The sequence below is a fragment of the Impatiens glandulifera genome, chromosome 6 (assembly GCF_907164915.1).
Source record: "Impatiens glandulifera chromosome 6, dImpGla2.1, whole genome shotgun sequence".
Taxonomy (NCBI): Eukaryota; Viridiplantae; Streptophyta; class Magnoliopsida; order Ericales; family Balsaminaceae; genus Impatiens; species Impatiens glandulifera.
Window position 1 is genome coordinate 48102259 of NC_061867.1, and position 25347 is coordinate 48127605.

The 25347-nt window shown below is 31.2% G+C and overlaps 2 protein-coding genes and 4 non-coding genes across 6 annotated transcripts; 4 read left to right on the forward strand and 2 right to left on the reverse strand.

Moving 5' to 3' along the window:
• The first annotated feature begins 4717 nt into the window (after positions 1 to 4717).
• TRNAL-UAA lies at positions 4718 to 4801 on the forward strand. Its single transcript has one exon. It is a non-coding gene; the product is annotated as a tRNA-Leu (tRNA).
• A 2892-nt stretch (positions 4802 to 7693) lies between these two features.
• TRNAS-AGA lies at positions 7694 to 7775 on the forward strand. Its single transcript has one exon. It is a non-coding gene; the product is annotated as a tRNA-Ser (tRNA).
• Positions 7776 to 9659: 1884 nt separating this feature from the next.
• Positions 9660 to 13629, reverse strand: LOC124942830 (60S ribosomal protein L3-2-like). Its single transcript, XM_047483395.1, has 6 exons — positions 13561 to 13629; positions 12748 to 12856; positions 11293 to 11403; positions 10731 to 11035; positions 10219 to 10628; positions 9660 to 10131 (listed from the first exon to the last, which is right to left on the reverse strand). Exons 2-6 carry the CDS (start codon positions 12830 to 12832, stop codon positions 9873 to 9875), a joined length of 1170 nt encoding a protein of 389 aa, XP_047339351.1. The 5' UTR covers positions 12833 to 12856; positions 13561 to 13629; the 3' UTR covers positions 9660 to 9872.
• A 1260-nt stretch (positions 13630 to 14889) lies between these two features.
• On the forward strand, positions 14890 to 14973 carry TRNAL-UAA. The gene has a single exon. It is a non-coding gene; the product is annotated as a tRNA-Leu (tRNA).
• Positions 14974 to 16274: 1301 nt separating this feature from the next.
• On the forward strand, positions 16275 to 16356 carry TRNAS-AGA. The gene has a single exon. It is a non-coding gene; the product is annotated as a tRNA-Ser (tRNA).
• A 6531-nt stretch (positions 16357 to 22887) lies between these two features.
• Positions 22888 to 23763, reverse strand: LOC124942268 (germin-like protein subfamily 1 member 16). Its single transcript, XM_047482732.1, has 3 exons — positions 23634 to 23763; positions 23399 to 23539; positions 22888 to 23311 (listed from the first exon to the last, which is right to left on the reverse strand). The coding sequence occupies exons 1-3, from the start codon at positions 23752 to 23754 to the stop codon at positions 22890 to 22892; spliced, it is 684 nt and encodes a 227-aa protein (XP_047338688.1). The 5' UTR covers positions 23755 to 23763; the 3' UTR covers positions 22888 to 22889.
• Positions 23764 to 25347: the final 1584 nt, after the last annotated feature.

Below are 25347 nucleotides of genomic sequence, written 5' to 3' on the forward strand. Positions count from 1 at the left end.
AATATATGGTTTTATTCATCAATTTATTAAAGAGAATATTTATAACCATATTCAACATGAGACACAAACCAACTTTGTGGAATAAACGTGAAAATTTATATGTTTCAAGAAAATGTCTAATAGTTCAAGTTCACTTTAATTCATTAAAAGTAATATAGTATTTTAACGATTTTTGTTGTAGCCATAATACTAATAGCTATAATATTTAAAAGAGCGACAACAAAAAAGAAAGTGAGAGAGACAAAAATAAAAAGGGAGGCAGAGAGAAAAAATATAACAGATTTTCGCCTGTCTGACAATATTCATCAAACTAATGATTAGATATTCAAACGGAGTCCAATTGATCTGAGATTTTGTCGAGATCTTGGTATCTCATTCCTATACATTTTGAACGGTCGAATCAAAGTTGATGTCTCGAAGTTTGATTTTATGTGGCTTAAAGTTTCTGTCTAATTTGAGTTTTATTTACTCGTTTGGGACCAAAAAGTTTGTATCCTTTTGTTATTCCCTTGTAGTTCTTTTGCGTTATTAAAGGTTGTTAAACATTGATTGTTTACCCGACATCTGATTATAGTGAAGTTTGAGTTGGACGTAATGTCTCGTGTCTTTTACTCCTTAATTTGAAGAGGTTTTCCACGTAAAATATCGTGCGTTATTGTGTTATTTACTTCTGCTTTATTTGTTGCGATATTTGTTTATAAGTTTTTCAATTAAGTAGGTAATCGAATATACAATTTTCCAACAAGTGGTAACAGAGCTTGGTTAACCCTTTTGGACTTTAATGAAATTTGGAGATAAACATAAGTAGAATGATTTTGTTAAATTGTTCGAATTATCAAATTTGGAAAGGAAATGTGAAAGATCTTTTATTTATCAAGGCTTTGCACCTACCAGTATTTGTTGCTGAGAAGCCTACCTCCAAATTTGATGAAAAATGAAATTTTATGCATTAACAAGTATGTGGTTTATTCGTCAATTTGTTAAAGAGAATGTTTATAACCATATTCAACATTAGACACACGTACGAACTTTGTGGAATAAACTTGAGAATTTATATAAAACATCACAGTTATAAAAATACTACTTTCGACCATTGTGTGTTTGTGCAAAAATTCTCTCCTAATGATTTTTTTATTCTGTCACTTTATGTTGATGATATATTTATTGTTGGTCCAAGTGTTGTGAAAATTGATAGGCTGAAACAACACATAGGGAAGTCCTTTGCAATAAAGGATCTTGGAATAACAAAGAAGATTATTGAAATTAGAATCAGTCGTGACAGAAAGATTAAAATATTACGGTTGTTTAAAGAGAGATATATTGAGAAAATGTTACAAAGATTCAATATAAAAAATGCTAAAAGTGTTGGCACACCTTTAGAGACTCATTTTAAATTGAGCTCTGAATATAGTTCTTCAAACGATGATGAGAAGGAATATATGAAAAATGTTCTATATAGTTATGTTGTAGGTAGTCTTATGTATGGAATGTTTAACACAAGGTCAAATATAGATTATGTTGTTGGTACTGTGAGTGGGTCCTTTCAAATTCGGGAAAAGAACATTGGGAAATGGTGAATTTGATATTGAGGTATCTCCGAGTCACACTTGAAAATGAGAGTCTAAATTTAATTAGTTATACCGACTCAAATACGACAGGTGATGTTGACTCAAGAAAATCCACTTAAAGCTACATGATAAGTTTTTGAGGGAGCGTTAATTAATGGCAACCGAGACTACAAAAATGTGTTGCGTTGTCAACCGTGTACACCGAACGTATCGCAACAACAAAAGCTTGTAAAGAACTTAATTACTTTCACTTTTATTTGTTCTAAGTTTTTCATTCAAGTAAGGAATAAAATATACGATTTTCACAACAATAATTTCTAAAGCATCTAAATCCAAAACAAAAGAAGAATCTAGAGTGACCGAAACCGATATTTAGTATATGAAATAAAAAATCGAATAATATCTTAAAGATATTGAGGAATAATATCAAGTTTTAAAATAAACACCATTAAAAAAGAAAGGGATCATTGATCATAAAAAAAATCATGGAGTAGATAATTAGTAACTCTAAAGTAACAAAAGATTTTACACCGGCCCGAAACCGACGTTTAAAATCTAAAACATAACTGAAAAATATCCTAAAGATAAAATAAAGGAATACACATTTTCTCCAAGATGCATTTTTTTAACATCGAAGAAACTAAATCGCTTAAATTTTGGACACACCATTGAAAGAGAGATCTTTGAACCCTATAAAATTTTTAGAGTAAATAACTAGTAATTCTAAAGCATCCGAAACCAAAAACAAAAAAGAGTCTAGAGTGGTCGAATCAAATCCACATTTAGAATCTAAATAAACCCTAAATAATATCCTAAAGATAAAGATGAATAATATCAAATTTGAGAATCAACGCCATTAAAATAGGGAGGGATCATTGAACATGTAAAAATCATGAAGTAAATAATTAGTAACTATAAAACAACATAAGATCTTAGAGGAGACGAACCAAAATCGACGTTTTAATATGGAACAAAAATTTGGAAGAAGAAATCAAAGAAGCTCTAACAATCTTTTCGAGTATTACAGGTCTATACATCAATGAGGACAAAAGTCAGACTTTCTATGGAAGGGTTAATGAAGAAAGGAAAGAAAACATTTTCAATATTATGGGAATCAAGGAAGGTGAACTACCAATGAAATACCTTGGAGTACCCCTATCATCAAAACAACTCCGATACAATCACTTTAGACAACTGGTAGAAAAGGTTAGAAATTGTCTTGGGTTGGGCTACGAAAAAACTGTCTTATGCAGGTAGAATCGAGCTCGTTAAAAGAGACATTTTTGGAATTATTAGCTACTGGGCACAACAGATAGTCATTCCAAAGAAAGTAATGGCTGAACTCGATAGAATAATGAGAGACTACATATGGGGAACACAAGGCAAAGGAGGAAAAAAAGTTAAATGGGAGGATGTTTGCACTCCCATAGAAGAAGGAGGACTAGGAATAAAAAGTTGTGTTGAATGGAACAAAGCCCTCACCATCAAGAGCTTATGGGAGTTGGAGCAAAAAACGGACTCCCTATGGGTCAAATGGGTGCATACAAGATTTATGAAAGAAGAGCAGAGTATCTGGACACTAAGCATCAACGAAAGAATGACATGGTCATTGAAGAAAATCCTAAAAACAAGAAAAGATGCATTTCAAATGGTGAAAACTACAATTGGAAATGGAAGAGGGGTACTATCTGGCATGATCCTTGGCTGGATAATATTCCCATTATATTCAAAGAAGAAATGCAATGAAACAGAGTTAACAGAGAATACATCAAGTACTCATTTAGAGACGTATATGAAGGTAGATGTGATTCACTTTTGAGGCGTATTTCAGAAAGTGATAGAATCCTAAACCTAATGAGGCATAAGCAACTCAATGAAAATAATGATGAAATAAGCTGGAAAACAGAAAGCAATGAGAAGTTTATTACAGGAAAGGCATGGGAAATGGTTAGAACAAGAGGACAAGAGGTAGATTGGCATAATGTGGTATGGTCTCCAAAGATTATTCCTTGTCGCCAATTTATTCTCTGTCTGGTATACAGGAAAAGGTTGACAACAAAAGACAAAATTCGAAAATATATAAACATTCATGATATCAACTGTGTCCTATGTTCGGGAGTTGAGGAAAGCATAAACCATTTATTTGGGGAATGCTCTTTTGTAATACAAATCTGGAGGATGTATGCTGCAAACATGAACATCATCAACTTTCCAAGAATATGAGAAGAAATCCAAGAGTGGATGAAAAATAAAGCAAAAGAAAAATCCTTCTATGTAAGTATGTTGAAATGCTACTTTGGAGCAGTAATCTATAATATCTGGAAAGAAAGAAATTCAAGAACTCACAGTGGAAGAAGTAGAACCGCTGAAGATATTTGGAGAGATATAACTTCAGATGGAAATGCACTCATTCAATCTTGGAGAGGAATCGAAAGGAATGAAGAGAATATAAAGCTCTACCATATATGGGATATTTCGTTTGAGAATGTCACAAGTAGAATAAAATTAAAAACGTTGTAGGCGCTAATTGATTATTGTTATTGTCTGTTATTCAATTATTGTTTCATTGTCAAATCTAGAAATTGTCTAGATCTGATCTTAAACTTTTGTATTTTTTTTTCCTCTTTTGTTTTTTTTTAATGAAATGGCACTAAGTTGTTTCCCCCCAAAAAAAAATAAAAATTGGAAGACAATCCTAAAGAAAAAGAAATAGATTATCATATCGGAGAATTTACGATAACTGAGTGGAAAACAAGAAGCAAAAAGAAATCATTGAAGCATAGACACACAAACATCTAAGAAATAAGACAAAATTGAAGATGGAGCATTTTTCAATAAGCGTAAGTGTATGAAGAGATAAACTAAAGAGAATATAAAAACGATAAGATCCCCGATTAATTAAAAAAATAATTTAACCCGATGAACGAACCATTTACTCTCATTTTCAAAAGAAAAAAGAAGAGTGTGAAATGCGTCACCAATGTGCCGAAACAAATAAGAGTATAGAAAAATAGCAACTATAATATCTTCTAAGAGTGATCACCAAAATTTACATCTTCCACTCCATTCAAGGGTTGTTTTTCTCATGCATATATTTGAAACAATAGCCACTAAAAGACTCACAATATAGTGAGAATTAGAAACAAATAGCTGGTTTGCCCGAGAGGTTAAGGGGGAAGACTTAAGATCTTCTGCACTCAATGTGCGCATGGGTTCGAACCCCATAGCCAGCAATTTACATACTATTATTTTTATCTCATTGGATCACATGAATTCACTTACACACGGAATAAACCCTGTTTTTATTTTTTTTCTCATTGGATCACATGAATTCACTTGCAAACGGAATGATGACATGAAACCATATTAAAAATATTTTCAGAGTGATAATGAGAATTCACTCTCTACTCACTTTTACTTAAAAAAAAATATAGTGCATGATCTCAAATGGTAAAGCTCAATATGGACAATTATAGTGCATGATCTTAAATGGTAAAGCTCAATATGGACCTAATAGTTTCAACAAATTATTTTATGACTATTAATTTTGTTTTACGACTTCTCCCATCATTACAAAGGATTGAGGTCAGAATTAAATACATAGTATAAAGTGCCTCTTAGGTTCTCACATTTTTACTGAGGCAATCCAATGATGGAATATGAGAAATTAAGAATGTCTCCTAAGAGTAATCACATCAATTCACCACTCCACTTGAGAGAGTGTTGTTTTTCCTCATGCATAAGTTAGAACCCCACAGCTAGTAGTTCTCATAAGTCAGAGTAATAAATTTTAATTCGTAGATCAATATCATTAGGAAGACTCTTATTAAGACGAGGATAGGATTTAAAAAAAATATAATGCAAGATTTTAAATGGTAAAACTCAATGTGGACCTAGTAATTTGATTCGGTTTATCATTCAATATCACTCTTAATTTTGTTTTAAGACTTCTACAATAATTGCAAAAATTAAGGTCAGGATTGAACACAATTTAGAACAATCTATAGAGTTATGAAATGTTAATATATTTTCTATTGAAAATTGAAAAAAAAAGTATAAATGCCTCCTAGGTTCCTACTTTTCTCGTGACAAACTTGAGGATGGTAAAATACCAAATTGAGAATTCTCCCATGAGTGATCAAGATGAGAACTCACCTCCCCACCAGAGTGTTGTTTATCCTTATGTATGGGTTAACCCAGAGGCCCGAGTTTTCAATAAGTCATAGTGATAGGTTTTAATTTTTCGGTTAGATTTCCCTAGAAATGACCTTATTACGTACAATGGTGGGAGTTTAAACCTCAATTTTAAAGAAAAATATAGTACAAAATCCCAAATGATAAAATAAAATGTGGACTTAGTTGTTTGTTTCAACAAATTGTTTACCGTTTGATATCCTCAGATTGGAAGAGTAACATGCACGTTTATTTTGTTGGGAGTTCATCTTGTGCTTGTTAAGATCATGATAATAACTTAAGTAAGTGTTTGAAATTTCAAAAGTCTATTTTAGTTGCTCTCGGTCGCTCCCTTGGTCACTTTGAGCGATCTTTCTCAATCGATCTCAAAAACCGTGGTTGCACTCTTTGTCACTAGCCAACTGTGGTTGCATTCTCGGTCGACATCAAGAAACATTCTCAATTTTCTGTCGTGTAGAAATTCACTATTCTGCAGAATATTACCTATATTGATTTCTTGTTTGTTGTTTCGCTAATTAGGAATCCGTCTGCTTTTGCACCTCGAATCAACATCAAGAAACGTGCAGGCTTTTATAGTAGGTAATATCTCTTCTTTGTCAACCATTGGCTCAAGCTTGGCCAATTCTCTCAATTAGGCACCTGAGGTATTAAATTCCTACTCCACTCACCCAAAGAAAGTCTAGAATGCAGATAACCAACAGAAAGGAAAGAAGGGCACACACCTCATTACCACTCATAAAAACAAAGACGCTATAGCTAAAAAGGGAAAGGATGGAACCCCTAAATTCGTCAATGATGTCAACTCTAGAAAATCTCTAGGTATGCCTTCTTCCATTATAGCCTTCGATAATTCTGTTAAGATGAATGTCATAAAAAATGAAATACATACTATTGCCCAAATAATAAACTTTTTCAAATGAATTCGTTGCGGATACTTTTGAGAATCATAATCAATCCGAGAAAATGGGTAAGTCACAGGAGAAAAAAGGAAAGCAGAATAAAATAGAGGGGACCAATAAGAAGAAGGAAAGCATAGGATAACAAAAGGAAAACAATGTTGGTCGGGAGAAAAAAATTAGGGTTGGAAACAAAGGTCAGAATAATGTAGGAAACAAGAAAGTAGGAAAAATAGGAGAAACCCAGGAAAAAGTAAAAGACAAATGGAGGGTGGGTTTTAATGAGAGGGCAGAGCTCAAAGGGCTAAGAAACCAGATTACAAGGATGATGATGTAAGTTAAGAATGGAAAAATTATTCTCAACAAAGAAGGGGCCCAACAAATCACTATTCATCTAAACATGCACTACCTCCAAAATTTGAACCTACTAAAGGAAGAGAGTATGCCGTTATTGTTAGTTGGTAGGTCAACACAATAAAAAATTGATAAAATGTACCAAGACAAAGGTTTATACTCTGAAGAAAAACCAAATTGGCAGGTTGATCAAGTCTAGAAGAAGAATCCAAAAACAAAGTAGGATCAAAACATAGCAAAGGAAAGTACTAAAAAATTAAATCTAATTAAAAATATAAAACATAATTTCACGAACTCTATCAAAAGTAAAATAGAAGGAGTAAACAATCAATGTACCCCTCCCATGCCAACTGAAATTCCAAACACTTATTTAAGTAATTATCATGATAATAACTTAAGTGTTTGAAATTTCACTTGACATGGGAGGGATACATTGATTGTTTTGTTCAAGATTCAGTCCCTCAATTTTACCTTTGATAGAGTTCAGAAAATTTGCTTTATATTTTTAATTAGATTTAACTTTTTAATACAGTATTTTTAGTTATTATATCCGTCTTTAGTATTTTTAGTTGTTATATCCTGTGTTTTGTTTGTATATTGATTAGTTTTTTAGATTATTTTAAATAGATGTTTAAAGAGAATATTGAATCAATGTAAACCAACTAACTCTTTTGTCATAAGGTGGTCGTGCCGGAGTGGTTATCGGGCATGACTAGAAATCATGTGGGCTTTGCCCGCGCAGGTTCGAATCCTGCCGACCACGAAGATTTTTGTAACCAACTTTTTTTTAACGAGATTGTTCATACATACTTATCTTATATTTTTCAATCATCTCTACCCATCTTTATGCCTTTGTTAGTATTGAAAAAAACAAAAAAACTTAATAGCATCCTATAAGGACTTAAAGACAAGAATCCCTAACTTTATTTCAACTCGATTACCTAATCATCTTCAGCTTCATCAAGGGATTCATGAATTGTCTTATCTCCCTTAGTTACTTATGTGATTTCCGGAACTAGGACATCATTCATACTTACTACTATGACGCCAATGCTTATCGTGGTGACCGAGAAGAAGGTGGCTCATTAATGATTAGATAGAGGTGTAGCGACGAAACATTTTAAATTCATTTTTATTGGAGAAAAGTGAAAAAATAATGTGTGTAAAGCATAAGTTGAGGCAAAGACACAAATGTCCGAAACTAGACAACTTACCATATTTGGCTTATGTCAAATAATTCTTCATAAAAAGGAGATTCTTCGTCTCTTAATTCCTAAGTATATTAGATCAATTTTTGTTTCTTTTAAATCAAATATAAAGCAAAACTATAATGGCTTATCAATTCTTAATGTAATTGAGAGAAAGGTTTGCTTCCATATTTTAATTTTTTTTATTCTCTGAACTTGTTGAGTTCTTTTCCAAAGTTAATATTGTTTTAAATAAAAAATGTTTATAACATATCAAAAAGTTAAGGTAATAGTAACCTTGAAATTCTCGGTCAAGTAGTTCGTACAAGCATCCACTCTCAATCTTGATGTGTCATTTCGTCGGCTGTTTTGTTTTAATTATTTCCAAAGTTCCCTACTGTATTGTGATTTTTTGAACATTAATTTCGAGTTTCCACCCCCATCTCGTGTTTTCGTATGTTTTAACGTGGTATCACATTAATTTTGTATGTCTTTCAATGAAATTTGTCCTACAAACTTATAATATTTCATAAAAATAAATTCAAGAAGAAATTTAACTCACAATAATGGCTTGACATATTATCTAAGGTTGAAGAAGATAACGAGTTCCAATGAAGTGTACAATGTGGAATGATGTGATTTTCTTTGACTCTGACCATAAGTGATGACTCCACATCCCCTGTTCTTACCGCAGGACTTTCCGTCAAGCGGATTGAAGATAACATGTATGATAGCGCACTCTAACAAAAAAAAAAAATAAAAAGATCTTTTCTCCATTTCCAGTCATTTTTTCAATCAAAAATTCATTTTATTTGTAGATAAAAATCCTTATACATTAATATTTACATAATTATTTGTACAAACTATTATAAATGGTGTACAATGTAATCATACATAGTCCAGTTGTGGATCGCGTTATTTCAATGTCATCAACTCTAGTTGGGTAGATTGTGATGCCATAATATTCTCATCCAATCTTGTAATCGTCATTTCATCTTCAAGTTCAAGTGTATGTGGTAGATAGGTGAACTCGGATTCAGATGCAAGATTACTTTTTTCTTTCTCATAGAATTCATATGAGCTTATAAAATTTCTGGTTGTATACTATATTTGTTAGCTTGTGTTGCCATGTTACTTAAAATAAAAAATGATGTGTTAACAAAATAATAGATGTTTATAAAACTTTGAAGTAAAAAAATAATATTAAAATATTTAAAATGAAAAACATAAATATTTTAATTAAAAATATTATTCTCACATTATCTTTTACCTAAAACACTTGTTTTGTTTTACTGGACAATATATAAATGAATTATTTTTATATTGAGACACATCAAAGCATTTAACTTAAAAAGAATAATCCATTTTTTTCAAATAAAAATTTTAAATTTAACTACAGACAATTGAATATTTAAAATAAACAAACAAGATAAAAATAAAATAATTGAGTATTTAAACTAAACAAACCAGACATCTAAATCAAAATGACAATTAAGACTTTTATTGACCAAAATAATTCAAAACATAAACTAAAAACTTCAAATGTAAATACTCCAAACCAAGGAAATGAGTTAATTTTCAAACATCATAAACACCGAAATTGAAACTAAAAAACCCTGCCAATAGTTAATCAAAATTATTCAAAACTAAATTTCGATATTCTTCTCCTTTTTCTATGCCTTAACCCTTCCATAAAACTTTTGCTTTTCTTCGGTTGTCTGGAAACGACCATGTCCAAATTTAGAAGAAGTGTCAATGAATTTAAGCTTAATCTCCTCCAATGCAACCCTAGAAGTCTGTGTGAGTAACGATTGTCTTAAAGTAAGAACACGCTTCTTCGTTCCAACACAACCTCCCTTTATCATCAAGTAATCTTCTTTCACGATTCCATAGTGTGGGAATCCTCCAATTGGTGTTATATCTTTCTCAGTCCTATCATCACAAAATTCAAGTCAGATTCGACAACTGAAAAACACAACAATAATAGAAAAGGAATAATAACTAGGGGAAATTGTTTACATGTCAAACTCGGTAATGGCGGTGTGAGACTCCTGACCAGATTTCCCGACCTTATAAATCTTCTTATTCAACTCAGTTCGATGATGGTATCCATTCTGACCAGCCCTAGCAACTGTAAACGATACTCTAGCAGGATGCCATGCACCAATACAGGCCACTTTTCGAAGACCACGGTGAGTCTTGCGAGGAAGTCGGCTAACACCCCATCTAGTAACAACACCTTCATATCCTTTACCCTTAGTTACGCCTATAATGTCAATCATCTCATCCTTCTGAAACACGGCATCTACAGGAACTTGCTTCTCAAAGAAACTGTATGCATAATCAACCTTTTGATGTGTACTTCCACCGTTAACTTGAATTTCCATAATGTCGGCTTTCTTTTTCTTCAGTCCTTTCATCTTTCGAATCTGAAGTTTGCAAATCATCATGATTGTGACAAAGTAAATAGGATGTTCTCAAATAGGACAATATAATCTTAAAGTCATGACCAATTCAAGTGCTTGTAATACCTGAGTATGGGCCAAAACACGAATTACAGAGCAGTATTTCTTCAATTTCTCCAACTGAGTTGTGATATCTTTCTTCCCTTCTTCAGTTTCATACTTCTTTGAATACTTTGTGAAAGCCTTCTTCTTTGATTTGCAGTAATTTTTGTAGAATCTCCTTTTTGCCTCCTCGCTCAAATGTTGAGCCCAGACAGTGTTTAGACTGCGGAGGCCACGTGAAGTTTTGACATAGCCTACTACACCGACAATAACCATTGGAGGTGCTTCAATGATGGTCACAGCCTCACATGCTTCCTTCTTGTTGAGCTCTACGAAATAAATAAATAAAAAATCCATGTAAAACTATGAGCTATGCATCACTGACACCTCAATTGAATTAGGATCTCAATCGCTGATGGGTATCAAATCAACTAAAAAAATTGAACATTAAAGAAAAAAGATGTTTAAGTCATGCAACCTAAATAATCCAATTTCATCAAACAATATTGAATAGATGATGTAAATGAATCTCACAATTCACAATTTCATTAGTACAAACTTTTAACTTTAAAAAAATAAAACTCACTTGAACCGGGCTTCTCAACATCTCTCACTATGTGGGTCATTCCTGCTTTGTAGCCTATGAAAGAAGTCAACCTGCATGGCTTTGTTGGATCGTCCTTGGGAAAGGCTTTCACTAGATAAGAAAGTATTAACAATATGAGAAAAGCTGTAACAGTTTCACTAAATTAAATGGAGAACCCTTTTAACTCATAGTTTTGGTCCTACAATATAAAACCCTTCAATATGCTTTGAGTATAACACCTATTCGCATTATCATTAATTACATCAGCCAAGTTTGAATGAATTTAAAAACACAGCAGAACATCAAAATCACAAGAAGAAAAGAGTGATAGAAAATGTATAATATAAACTCAAAAATGCCTTTTGTGATTGCAAACATGAGATGCAGCCATCGTTCCAAGCAGAAGACATAGAAATGCTTTCTCACCACAGGCCTATGACATTTTTACGTGTCAATTCTCAGGGGCTCATTCGTTTGCCTCTTGCAAATACCCTAGATTCCCGGGGGTAAATGCAAACGAGCCCTATCGAGACTCCAGCCTTGGTTAAGTATGGGAGAACATTTCTCTATCATCCGTTGAAAACAGGCCGGCATGAACATATCGCAAACGAAAAGGCATATAAAAATAATATATAAGATAATCAGAACCTTTATTTACCACAAAAACATTGATTAGATAAAAACACAGCAAGAAGATCAAATAGAATCGGCAATTCAGATCTAATTAAACATTACCCCAATACAAATGATTCGAGCTAATTAGCATTATGAAACCAGCTGAAGAATTCAAAAGAATAAGGTTTCACTAAATTAAATGGAGAATCCTTTTTACTCATAGTTTTGGGCCTACATTTTAAAACCCTTCAAAATGTTTGAGTATAACACCTATTAGCATTCAACAATTCATTAATTTACTTCAGGAAAGTTTGAATGAATGTAAAGCTGTTGTATTTAGAATCATCTTATTCATATACTAGTTATTTAACCTCATGATGGACATAATATATTTCAACAATTCTATAAGACCCCACTGAATCTACCACAAAGATTTGTAAGTTAGTCAAAGACATTGGCATCAAAAGCTGTTACATCCAGGGGCGGAGCCAAGTACAAGCCGGACCGGGCTGTAGCCCGGGTAGCCTTAAACAACTTGCATGTATTTTATCAATAACGACTGTAAATTACCATCGTTATTGGTTATTTTTCGTCGCTAAAAGGCATTGGTGACAGCAACCTATAAAACAAACCCGGATAGATTTTTTTAATAAAAAATTAGCCCGAATAGGTTTTAAATCCTGGCTCCGCCCCTGGTTACATCATATCAAAACCAGTACTAGAATATGATCTTTAGCTTCATTTCACAAGATGAGACTAATATAACTTTTTTTACTGGAAACACCATTAAAAATACACAATCAATTGCAATCTTAATGATTGCATAAAATAGAAATCAACCTTTCCCGCGTTGTCTGTTGGCCCTTTTCCTCGGAAGAAACCCCAAGGAGCCATGTCTAGGATGCTCAAACTTGCGGTGAGACATTTCTGCTTCTTAGTTAAAACTAACCTGCAAAAGATTTAGTTCTAAATATTGTATCTTTTTTCACAAGCATGTTCAATTTATACAATATTTTGATAAATGTGATCTGTCAGAGAGCTTTTACCAAAAAAAATACAAAGATTTGGAGATTAAAAGTTCGAAAACAAAACAGAACATCAAAAAAGAGTGATAAAAAATGTATATGAACACAAAACTGCCTTTTGTGATTGCAAAGATGAGATGCAGCCATAATTCCAAGCAGAAGACAGAGAAATGCTTCCTCACCATAGGCCTATGACATTTTTAGGTGTCAATTCTCAGGGGCTCATTCGTTTGCCTCTTACAAATACCCTAGATTCCGAGGGTACGTGCAAATGAGCCCTATCGAGACTCCAGCCTTGGTTAATCTGAATGTGTGGGAGAACATTTTCTATCATCCGTGGAAAACAAGCCGACATCAACATATCGCAAACAAAAAAGGCATAGAAAACCCACATATCACATACATATAAGAGAGTAAGATAATCAAAATCTCTTAGATTAAATGATTACTGAAATAATTGGAAGCAGATGAAATCGATCAGACCCTTTATCTACCAGAAAAAACAATGATTAGATCAAATAGAATTGGCGATTCAGATCTAATTAAACATTACCGCGATACAAATGTTGCGAGCATTAACAAACACGGTAATTAACATGAAAACAATCGAAAAATTGAACAACACTACCTCGGAAGAACAGAAGAGAGAGCTCAACTCGTGATGCTATAAACTGTAACCCTAGATTATCGATCAACTTGTGTATTTATATAAAGAGGCTTTGAAGGATGCTAATTTAGGATCCTTGATTGATAAACCCTAATTCCCTTAATTACATACATGTAAAGCCCATCAACAAGAAAAAGTTATTTCAAAAGACCTTCTTTTAAAGCCCTATTTCAATAGACCTTTTTTAAAGCCCAATACAATTTGTACAGATGATTAACGGTTAATATTTTATTTGTTTTACCGGTTCTGTTTTTACTTTTACTGATTCCCATCGGTTAACAAATTTAATCAAAAGCTGATAATTCAACTTTTTATAGTAAGTATTATATTTATTAAATTTTTTAAATAACTTATATATATTATTAAATATTTAATATTTAATATTTACAATATAAATTATAAAATATAAATATATAATTTTACCGGTTAAACGTTAAATAAATAATTTAACTGAAAACCGAACCGTTTAACCGATAAAAAATTAGTTAACCGAAACCGTTATAACCGATAATCCGGTAAAATGAAACTCGAAAGCTATCAGTACGGTTATCGGTTTTCGAATTTTTTTTTCACAGCCGTAGTCATTACAATTTACAAGGTATTTAATATCTTTTTTTAAATTAGGTATCGAGTTACATTTTTACTGTACAAAAATAAATTTTTTTTGAGGTGTTTCTCTTATATAGATCCAACACTGTAATAAGTGGGCTTTATTTTATAAATATAAACAAATATTTAAGAACAATATTCTTTTTAATAGAAAAACCTATATAATGTAAATTTGAGTAAGTCTAAAATTACTAGGTGGAATCATCTACATAGGTGATGGTACATGAGTGACATAATTATTTTTTATAATTACTAAAAAAAAATGAAAATTAACTTTAGTTGGTATAAAATCGTGATTTAATTAGATGAAATTTTATATTTTATAAAATATTTTGATAATATTTCTATTTACTTTTTATATTTCATATATAACATTTCTATTTTTAATTTTAAATTTAAGTGATTTATAATATTTATTTTAAATTTTAACTTATTTTATTTCTACTCACTTAAAAGATTATATTTGATTCAAATAAGAGTTATAGATAAATAACACATTAGTGTGTCGAAACAAATAAGAGTTATAGATAAATAGCACATTAAGTGATCACCAAAGTGATCACCAAAATTTACATTTTCCATTACATTTAAATATTTTTTTTCTCATTATATATTAGAAAAATAGCCACTAAAAGACTCGTATTATAGTGAGAATTTAAACCCTCAATTTTGAAACAAGTGGCTGGTTTGCCCGAGAGGTTAAGGGGGAAGACTTAAGATCTTCTGCACTCAATGTGCGCATGGGTTCGAACCCCATAGCCAGCAATTTGTTTCTTATTTTATTTTCTCATTGGATCACAAAGGTAGTGCATGATCTCAAATGATAAAACTCAATATGGACCTAATTTATCACAATTAATTTTATTTTATGACTTTTTCAATCATTACAAAGAATTGACATCATAATTAAATACAATTTAGTATAAATTGTCTCTTAGATTCTCACATTTTTGTTGAGGCAGTCTAATGATGGAGTAGGAACAAATTGAGAATGTCTCCCAAGAGTAATCACGTCAATTCACCAATCCACTCGAGAGAGTGTTATTTTTCCTCAAGCAAGAGTTAGAACCCCACAACAAGTAGTTTGCATATGTCACGATAATAAATTTTAATTCTTAGATCGATATCATTAGGAAAACTCTTATTGCGATAAATGTAGGATTTAAAAACAAATACAATGCAAGATTTTAAATGGTAAAACTCAATGTGAACCTAGTCATTTGATTCAAAAATTGGTTTATCGTTCAATATCACTCTTAATTTTGTTTTATGACTTCTCCAATAATTAAAAATTTGAGGTCAGGATTGAACACAATTTAAAACAATCTATAGAGTATGTAATGTTAATATGTTTTCTATTGAAAAATGAAAAAATAAAATGTATAAAATGCCTCTTAGGTTCCCACTTTTCACCATAGTGTTGTAACACATTTTAATCTTTCGATTCGATTTCCCTAGAAATGTCCTTATTACCGTGGTGTGGTGAGAGTTTAAACCCCAATTTTTAAGAAAAATATAGTATAAGATCCCAAATGATAAAATATAATGTGGACCTAGTTGTTTGTTTCAAAAAATTGTTTTACCGTTTGATATCACTATTCATTTTATTTTATGACTTCTCAAATCATTACAAATGAGTGATGTAGTATTTAACACAAGGTAGAATTACCATCTATATGTGTGAATATTGATATGTTTTCTAATGGAAAAAAAGAGAAAAGAAAAAATATGAAATGTATCCATGTTTATTTTGTTGGAAGGTCCATCTTGTGGGAGAAGAATATGCAATAGTGTTAAGATCATGATAATTACTTAAGTGTTTGGAATTTTATTTGGCATGGGAGGGGAGGGTTACATTGATTGTTTTGTTCAAGATATTTTACTTTGATATTGTGAAATTATGATTTATGTTTGTAATTAGATTAAAAATTTTAGTACAGTATTTTTATTTGTTATATCCCTACTTTTGTTTGTATATTGATTAATTTTTTTTGTGTATTATTTTTAATACATGTTTAAAAGGAAATATTGAATCCATTTAAACCAACTAACTATTTTGACACGGGGTGGTCGTGCCGGAGTGGTTATCGGGCATGACTAGAAATCATGTGGGCTTTGCCCGCGCAGGTTCGAATTCTGCCGATCACGACATTTTGGGTAACTAACATCTTTTTCCAGAAAAACAAAAATTTAATGGCATCCTATAATGACTTCGGGACAAGAATCCCTAACTTTATTTCAATCAGATCAAACCAAATACCTAATCATCTTCAGTCTCATCAAGGGCTTCATCTCCCTTAGTTGCTTCTATGATTTTCGGAACTATGGCATCATTCATACTTGCTTCTATAACATCAAGGCTCATTGTGGTGGTCGAGAAGAAGGTGGCTCATTGATAATCATGTAGAGGTGTAGCGACGGAGCGTTTTAAATTCATTTTTATTGGAGCAAAGATTGAAAAATAATGTGAGCAAAGCATAAGTTGAGGCGTGAAAGACACAAATGTCCGAAACTAGACAAGTTACCATATTGAAACATTGGTCGACCTAAATCCGAGGGCTTATTGTGACGTCTCAAATTAAATACCAGGGATTATGTCAAATACATTGAAAATCAAGTTCAATAAGTTGAAAAAGTGGTGAATAAGGTTTAAAGAAAAATGTGTGCAGAAATAAAATCCTATAAAATTCTGATGCCCGGTGTTCTGATTTCTCGGTCCATACGAATGTTTTGAGGACGGGCAATGAAAGTTTATAATTAAAAGTGAGTATTTATGGATTCTACAAATAAGATGATAATTATTTTATTTTTCTTAAGTTGTGTTATCTATAATTATATAATTTGTAATTAAGTAGTTTTTTTTTTTTTTTTTTTTTTTTTTTTTGATAGTTTTTCATCATTTCAATCTTTGTAAAAAAATTAATTAATAAGATAGATTTGTCGTTAAAAATATTCATTAAAAATCGAATTGTGTTTTAATGTTTGCTAAAAAAAAATTAATTTAAGAAACTAGTACTAGCTCAACATATATTATAGGACATCTCACTCTCTATTTTATACATTTTATTTTTCAAACTTTATAACGAATTTAAAGATCTATTGAAAAGTTAAAATCTTAGTCATACAAACTTCTTCTTTTTTTTTCTATTCTAAAAAAAAAAAAAAATCTACCGAAATAAAATTGTTTTCTAAGACTACCAAATCATTTGAAAATTTATTACTTTAATTGATTATTTGGTCTCCTTAATTTAAAATCATAGTCAAGATTATGGGAAATTTTGAAAAAATTTTTCAATTTGTATTTTTTTCTTGGTTTGTCGGGTCGAGAGCGGTAGTTAATTTTAATATATATGTAAGAGTAAATGAATATTTGAGTCAGTTTATGAACACTTTTAGTATCAAATTTGATGAATGTATGGCTAACCATATAAGTAACTAATATATATATATATATATATATATATATATATATATATATATATATATATATATATATATAAAAGAGTAAATTAATACTTGAGTCGATTTGTGGATTGACTCACACATAAAATTGAAACAATTAAATTAAAAATGTTATATATAAATCTCGAATTGACAACCTAACCATGTAAGTTGTGTCATGACTTATGACTTGTATCTAAAAAAATGGGTTAACCTTATTCATTTTCTAAAATAAATCTAAGAGCACATTGATTATAGACAATATTAGAAGGAAAGAGTGAATAATGTTTCTCAATGAAGAATGAGGGTGCAAACCAAAAAATGATTTTTTTGCAAATTGTTGAATGCCTCTATTTGTATTTGTGGATAGAAAATAATTTTATTAGAGTCCTAAATATTTCGGCGGAATTTTCGAAATTATAAAACTCCAAATACAACACCGCTAAAACAAGTAATTTTTGAAAAGTATCTCCAACAATTCTAAAATTTTGTACAACAGTCAAAATTATTTTTAGAAGTATACAAGAATCGAGTTCGGAATTACGAAACTCTAGATATAACACCACAAAATATACGTTTTTCTAAACTGGTCCCAAAAATTCTAAAATCTTTTATGGGCATTAGGAATAATTCCAGGAGGCTACAAGTTTAATTTCACTATGCAGCCTTGCAAGAGTCTTCTCCATCACCAAGTTCTTCTAATGGGATCGTCTCAATGGCCGGAACCGCGAAGACCACAAGGACGCATAAATTTTCCTTTAAAATTTATATGATGAACTCTCGCTCTCTTCCCCGTATATAGCCGTCTTCATTGGAATCGCTTGGCAAACAAATGCCCGACCGACTATCCAAGTAATTTTCAATCAATAAAGTTACCAATGTGCTCCAAGAATGGCGAGATTTTTCGTTGATTTCGGCTTCACTGTTCAAGATCTCCGCGTCAGAAACGTCTGCACTTCGTCTAATGTGCTCTCTTCTTTCCTGCAACCTTTCTAGAGATCGATCATTATTAACGGAGGACGAACTATTTCTTGAAGTTACGGAAATCACAAGATCGACTTTTTTCGCTTTTCTTCCGCAGGCGCTGTCTTTAGGGATGGTGGCTTATCGGCTCTCTGTAATCTCTAGAAGGTTTTCAACGCTTCCTGGAGGATTCCCATCCGCGGGCCATAAGAAACAGTCGGTCTGCAAGGGGTGTCGGATTCTTGAAGTCCGCTAATCGGGTTATCTCATTCATTTCTTTTCGATTACAGTTGGACACAGATCTCGATCGATGTCGTCGATTTGATTAAAAAATTGCTTATCAAATTCCTGTTTTTACTTTGGATTTGATTAGAAAATTGTTTTTCTCGTCCAAACTTGTTACAGTTAGAGAGGCTTCAGATGGGAAATTCTCCATATCCATAGATTGCCTTGGAATTTCCTCTTACCCTTGTAACAATAATGGTTGGGCGTGATTCAACCATACGAATTTGATAAGCAATTTTCTAATCAAATCGACGACATCAATCGAGATCTGTGTCCAACTGTAATCGAAAAGAAATGAATGAGATAACCCGATTAGCGGACTTCAAGAATCCGACGCCCCTTGTAGACCGACTGTTTCTTATGGCTCGCGGATGGGAATCCTCTAGGAAGCATTGAAAACCTTCTAGAGATTACAGAGGGCCGATAAGCCACCATCCTTAAAGAGAGCGCGTCTGCGGAAGAAAAGCGAAAAAAGTCGCTCTTGCGATTTCCGTAACTTCAAGAAATAGTTCGTCCTCCGTTAATAATGATCGATCTCCAGAAAGGTTACAGAAAAGAAGAGAGCACATTGGTAGAGACGAAGTGCTTGGTAGAGACGAAGTGCTTGGTAGAGACGAAGTGCAGACGTTTCTGACGCGGAGATCTTCAACAGTGAAGCCGAAATCAGCGAAAAATCTCGCCATTTTTGGAGCACATTGGTAACTTTATTGATTGAAAATTACTTGGATAGTCGGTCGGGCATTTGTTTGCCAAGCGATTCCAATGAAGACGGCTATATACGGTGAAGAGAGAGAGTTCATCTTATTGTTTGAACTCTCTCTCTCTTCATCTTATAAATTTTCCTTGCCGGAGTCTTCTCCATCAGTAGTCCCATTTATTACCTACATAATGATTATTTGCCTTTAAAATACTTGTCATCTTTAACAATTTGAAATTCAAAAGAAAACACATGTTAGAATATTAAAATCCAAATCTGACAGTTTCTCATCTAGATCCGAATCTAGACCCAAATTCGGAAAGTGTTTCCAAATCGATCCTTTATACCAAAAAAAAATGTTTTTGTAATCACCTAGATGTAATGAAAACAAAAGTTAATATAGAAGCTATAATGTACCGACATGTTGGCCAACATTGATAATTAGAGTAGAGTAAATAAATTAGTACAACTTAACCTCATTAAGGTGCTTGTAGCATGTGAAGTAAGAAAACACATGAGACATGTTAGCAGCTTCATTTGGATGTATGATATGAAGAACATTTAAGTAATACTTGAATCAACATTTTGACACAAATATGCATATGGAATAAAGAATTAACAATATTTGGCCACAAAAGGCACAAGAATTATGTGTAGATTTGATTTTGACAATGATGTTATTTTACTGATATACAAAATATTTGTAAAAATGCCTTGTTGACTTATGAATACATAATTTCAAAATGGAACTTGAGCACCCAAAAAATAGTGACATTTCAACAAATATATTCATCAAAGTGTCTAGAGTTTAGATTATCATTTTGTGAAGCATAATAAGCATCTTAAACACTTTTAATTCAAAAACAGAAAACATATCCCTCAAGAGAAAAGGCAAAGTTGCCAATTAAAGGATGAAAGGAGACTACAATATCATAATTATTGCAAACAACATAAATTTATCGAGTTTGAACGACTCATCAGAAACAATTATACAACCACATTATGTTGAATCTAATTTTAATGTTTTACAGGTATACCTTCTTGATTCCAATCATATTTAGCCTATCATCATTGCCAATTGCAAGAAAAACATCAACCATCATAGAAGCAAGGAACTCATTTTCCCCACCAATTAGCTTTGAAGACAGAGTTGTTGAAGCACAGTTTGGCTGAAGACGCAGTTGACCCTCAATCTGGACAGAACCCTACAAACAAGATAACATCTTCAACTAGCTAAACATAATCTCTAATCGAGCACAAAATAGAATGAAACAACAGTAAGATAAAAAAAACATATAAGATAATCAGAACCTTTATTTACCACAAAAACATTGATTAGATAAAAACACAGCAAGAAGATCAAACAGAATCGGCGATTCAGATCTGATTAAACATTACCCCAATACAAATGATGCGAGACCATCCGAAGAATTCAAGAGAATAAGACAACAGTAATCAAAAGGAAAACAATCGGAAAATTGAACAGCACTAACTCGGAAGAACTCAAGAGAGAAAGAGCTCAACTGCTATAATCTGTAACCCTAGATGATTGATCAGGTTGTGTATTTATATAAAGAGGCTTTGAAAGATAGCAGCCCTTGGATTGAAAAACCCTAATTCCATAATAGTTTATTCCAATAAAAGATAAATGAATTGATTTTTATTACTATATTATTCCAATATAAGATAAATATGCATTGATTTTATTTGAGAATAAAAATCAAGTATATAATATATGAGAAATGATTAAGTGAGGGAATTTGGTAAGAGAATTTGGTGAGAGAATGACCTGCCATAATCTTATTAGCTGAAAAAATAAAATAATTTCTCTATTTTCTCTCTTTCATCCACTTTTACATTTTCTAACCAATGAATGTGATGCAAGTCATTCCCTCACCAAATTCCCTTACCAAATTCCTTCACCAAATTCCTTTACCAAATTCTCTTACCAAATTCTCTCTCTATCACTTTTCATAATATATTGTGTTGAAGAGAGGTATTTCATAATTAAATTATTATATTAAGAGAATTTATCTATTAATGCATATTATATTATTACCATATATTTTATATTCTCATATTTTAAAATTTAATTGATCATATTAGTACCAAATATTTTTTTAATTTTATCAACAATTAAGTTAAAATAATAATACAGCTTTACTAATTCTAATTCTTAAAAAAAAAAAATAATAAATAATATAGACGTCTAATTTTACTTGGCTTAATTTTTAACGTTGATAAACCAAATATTTCTAGTACACAATGTATATTTTACATACAACTAATATTAAAACACTTTTTAATTAATATTAATCACATAATTTCTTATGGGAACTTACTCTTCATGTAAATTTCCTTCCATTTTAGCCTCTCATTATTTGTAAGTTTTAATTAAATTTACTCCACAAAGTTAACTATTCTTTTTGTAAAATGTTTATTTATTATAATCATTAATTTTTTAAATATAAAATAACCATCATCACTTTAAAGAGTAGTTTAAGAGATTAACAACATTACTAACTTATTTGTAAGAGAAGTTATAGACTTCAAAACTCTTTATAATAGTAATTTGATTCGGTTGATTTATTAGTCTTTTTGTCGATGTAATTTAGTTCGACAGAGAATCAAGTTTTCAACTGTTTCGCCCAAACCACCAATTTTATAAAATAAAATAACTAATACTAAATCACTTTTAATCGTTAAAACGTTAACATATACCTATAATTATTTTTTTTCTAAATACTATAAACACTTGGAACAAAATTAGGTTATATATGGCTCCCAAGCTTTCTAATTTTTCAGGTCACCATAATTGAAAAATGTGTTTGTTTTCACAAGGATATGGCCGGGTTAAAATCATTTTAAAGATACTACATCAAAATAAAACTACAATAATTGATTTTTAATTAGAAGATTTGGAGACTTGAAATCTTCAATCTTATTTAATTATATATTAACTTTACAATTGATATCTAATATTTTATTTTCTCTATATAACTAAATATTAATTGAATATGCCACTTAGACATGCACAAAACAACAAGATAAAATAGATGGATCATGGCAACATAGTTTTGCAAGCAAACACTTAATTTTTATATATATATATAACAAAGACCATTTATTCAATATATATTAATGTTAATATTAAAGACAAGACAATAAGCAACATATATCATTATAATTCAGGAACAAAAGTGAGGAGGTCGGTCTTATTTAGTCATGATACAATATATTATGCACCATCTTCATACCCTCAACTCACTATTTTTTTTTTTATCAAGATCACGGTTTAGTAGTTGTTGTCCCACCAGAATTGAGATTGAAGATAATCGATCACATTCTTTTCCACTTGAAAAGCCTTAGTGAGAACATCGGGTGATATTTCGGGGTCTGAACCAAACACTGCATTCGCAATCGTAATAGTTCCTGGATTTTGACTACTCAAGCCAGCAAAAGCAATAGTATTTGTTTCAGCTATATTCTGTTGAAAATGAATGAGGCCTTCTGGAAATACAAAAACATCTCCAGCGTATAATGTTTTTGTGAATAATCGATTCTTTTGGTTTGGGATGTTAGACGTCACAAAGCCTACCAGAAGGCTTCCCTCTAGAACTAAGAGGACCTCGGTTCCACGAGGATGCGTATGTGGCGGATTCAATCCATAAGGTGCAAAGTCAATACGAGCCAAGGAGATTCCAAGAGTATTGAGACCTAGTAATAGTTATAGTTATAGTGAATGGTGTTATATATTCTTGACTAGACAAAGACCACATGAAATAATTTTATAGTTAAATATACCTTTTAGTTGTATCACATTTACAGCTGTGACAGCTGATCCAAGAGGATTTGAGGTGTTTCCAGGTTTGTCGAGTCCCGTGAAGAAGAAGTCATCAGCATTAACGAGATTAGGGTTCTTGCAGAACTTTCCATTCACAAACACTACACATCATGAACGCAAAACAATTATTAACAAAATAGTATAAGCATGATCAATTTTGGCAAATGAAAAATGACAAGTTGATGAAAAAAGTACAAGCATCTTTTGGTTCATCAATTGCAACACAAAAGTCTTGAAGAGGAGATGGATCAGAAGCATTGACAAGTGAATAAACTAAGGCCAAGATGGCTATTGTTACTAAGAATTGTTTACCCATATCTCTTTAAACTTACAAAAGCTAATTAAGTGTGGATGATCAATTAAGCATGAAAGAAGCAACTATTTATAGGGTTTGGAAGTCCTGTGATTCCTAATTACATGTTACCTAAGTCATTCATGACTTAGTTAATTATGTTTTGCTTCAATATTTTATTCTACTAATGTCTTGAAGTGCACTTCTTCTTCAACTACTACATTAGTCATTACCCTATTTTCTACCCCATGCATGCACATAGACATCTATAGTATATGTCATTCAAGTTGGTGAAATGCAATATTTTCCGTTTGTTTCTTGTAATTAATTTGAGTGTTATGTATCTCGACTAATTCTTGAAAAAACTTCATATTTCAACTCATTAACATATCTTGACGTCTCAAGACTTCTCGATAGTTTTTCACCAAACAAGTTAATTAATTTATATTAATACTAGCCGCCCTCCTCCATTTTTTGCCACTTATTTCTTCTCATAGCATGATAGTAAAATGTAACTTTTGAAATAATTTTTATCATTCTACTTGATTTTTGTTTTATTTATTTTATTTATATATTCAAACTTAAGACCTTAATATATTAAATCAACATTTAATTTGTTATATTTAGGTGTTAGTGGATAATTTTACTTGTTTTTAAATCACTATGTCATTATTTTTAAGTTTTATTTTCTTATTGTTTTGAATTATTCTCAGATCTTAAACCTGACTTTTCATAATTATTAGTCTCTATCTAGTGTAGGTATTTTCTTAAATAGTTAGAGATTTAATCACATTCTTATTTATAAGTCTTCAAAACAACTATGAGCGGAATAAAATATAATGCTCGAGAATTTTATAATAGGTAGAATAAAATGAACGCTCTTCCAAATGTCTAGGTGAATTTTTATTTTTAGAAAAGTCTATGTGAACTTTAAATTCAATGAAAACTAAGTTCATGATAAAACTTCTATTTTCTCCATATTTATTGAATTCAATCATATAAAACTAATTTCTAGAAAGAAAAAAAACGAGTTATGCATTTATATCAATTGAATTGAAAGTGGCCGATCTTATTGGATATTGGGATTAGACTCGAAAATGTAACATCTTCATCCAAACATTCTAACAATTGTCACTAAGAAAACTACTTAGAGCATCAGCAGCGCACAAGACCTCTGCCCTCTTATTTTGTGAAATCAATATTCCACATCAGCAGAAAGGGGGCACACATTATAGTTGTCCAAAACACTCCAATGCTTCCGCCCGCCCTCTTATCTAAATAATAAATTTTATTTATAATATTTTAAATAAATAACTAATTTATAATATAGAAATATTATAACTAATAATCCTATATTATAGCTATATTATAGGAAAATTTGAGATTTTAAACTCACGTGTTAATATAATTAATAAAATATATATTAATTTATTTAAAAAATATATTTATTAATTAAATATATAAGTAATATTCCTGTATTATATATATTATAGGAAAATTTAAAATTTCACCCTTAAAACATATTAATATAATTAATAGAAAATATAAAACATTTTTATAATTTAAAATATATTATAATATTAAAAACGAATAAATTTGAGAATATATAACATATAT

Bases quoted from the DNA above. Each gene is read 5' to 3' on its own strand.
- LOC124942830 (XM_047483395.1), bottom strand. From the start codon at position 12,832: ATGTCTCACCGCAAGTTTGAGCATCCTAGACATGGCTCCTTGGGGTTT. The intron at 11,036-11,292 runs GTGAGTTTTATT...TTTATTTCGTAG, and splicing joins TGTTGAGAAGCCCGGTTCAA to AGCTCAACAAGAAGGAAGCA. The intron at 10,629-10,730 runs GTATTACAAGCA...TGCAAACTTCAG, and splicing joins GTGTTTTGGCCCATACTCAG to ATTCGAAAGATGAAAGGACT.
- LOC124942268 (XM_047482732.1), bottom strand. From the start codon at position 23,754: ATGGGTAAACAATTCTTAGTAACAATAGCCATCTTGGCCTTAGTTTAT. The intron at 23,540-23,633 runs GTACTTTTTTCA...CATGATGTGTAG, and splicing joins TGATGAACCAAAAGATGCTT to TGTTTGTGAATGGAAAGTTC. The intron at 23,312-23,398 runs GTATATTTAACT...AACTATTACTAG, and splicing joins AAATGTGATACAACTAAAAG to GTCTCAATACTCTTGGAATC.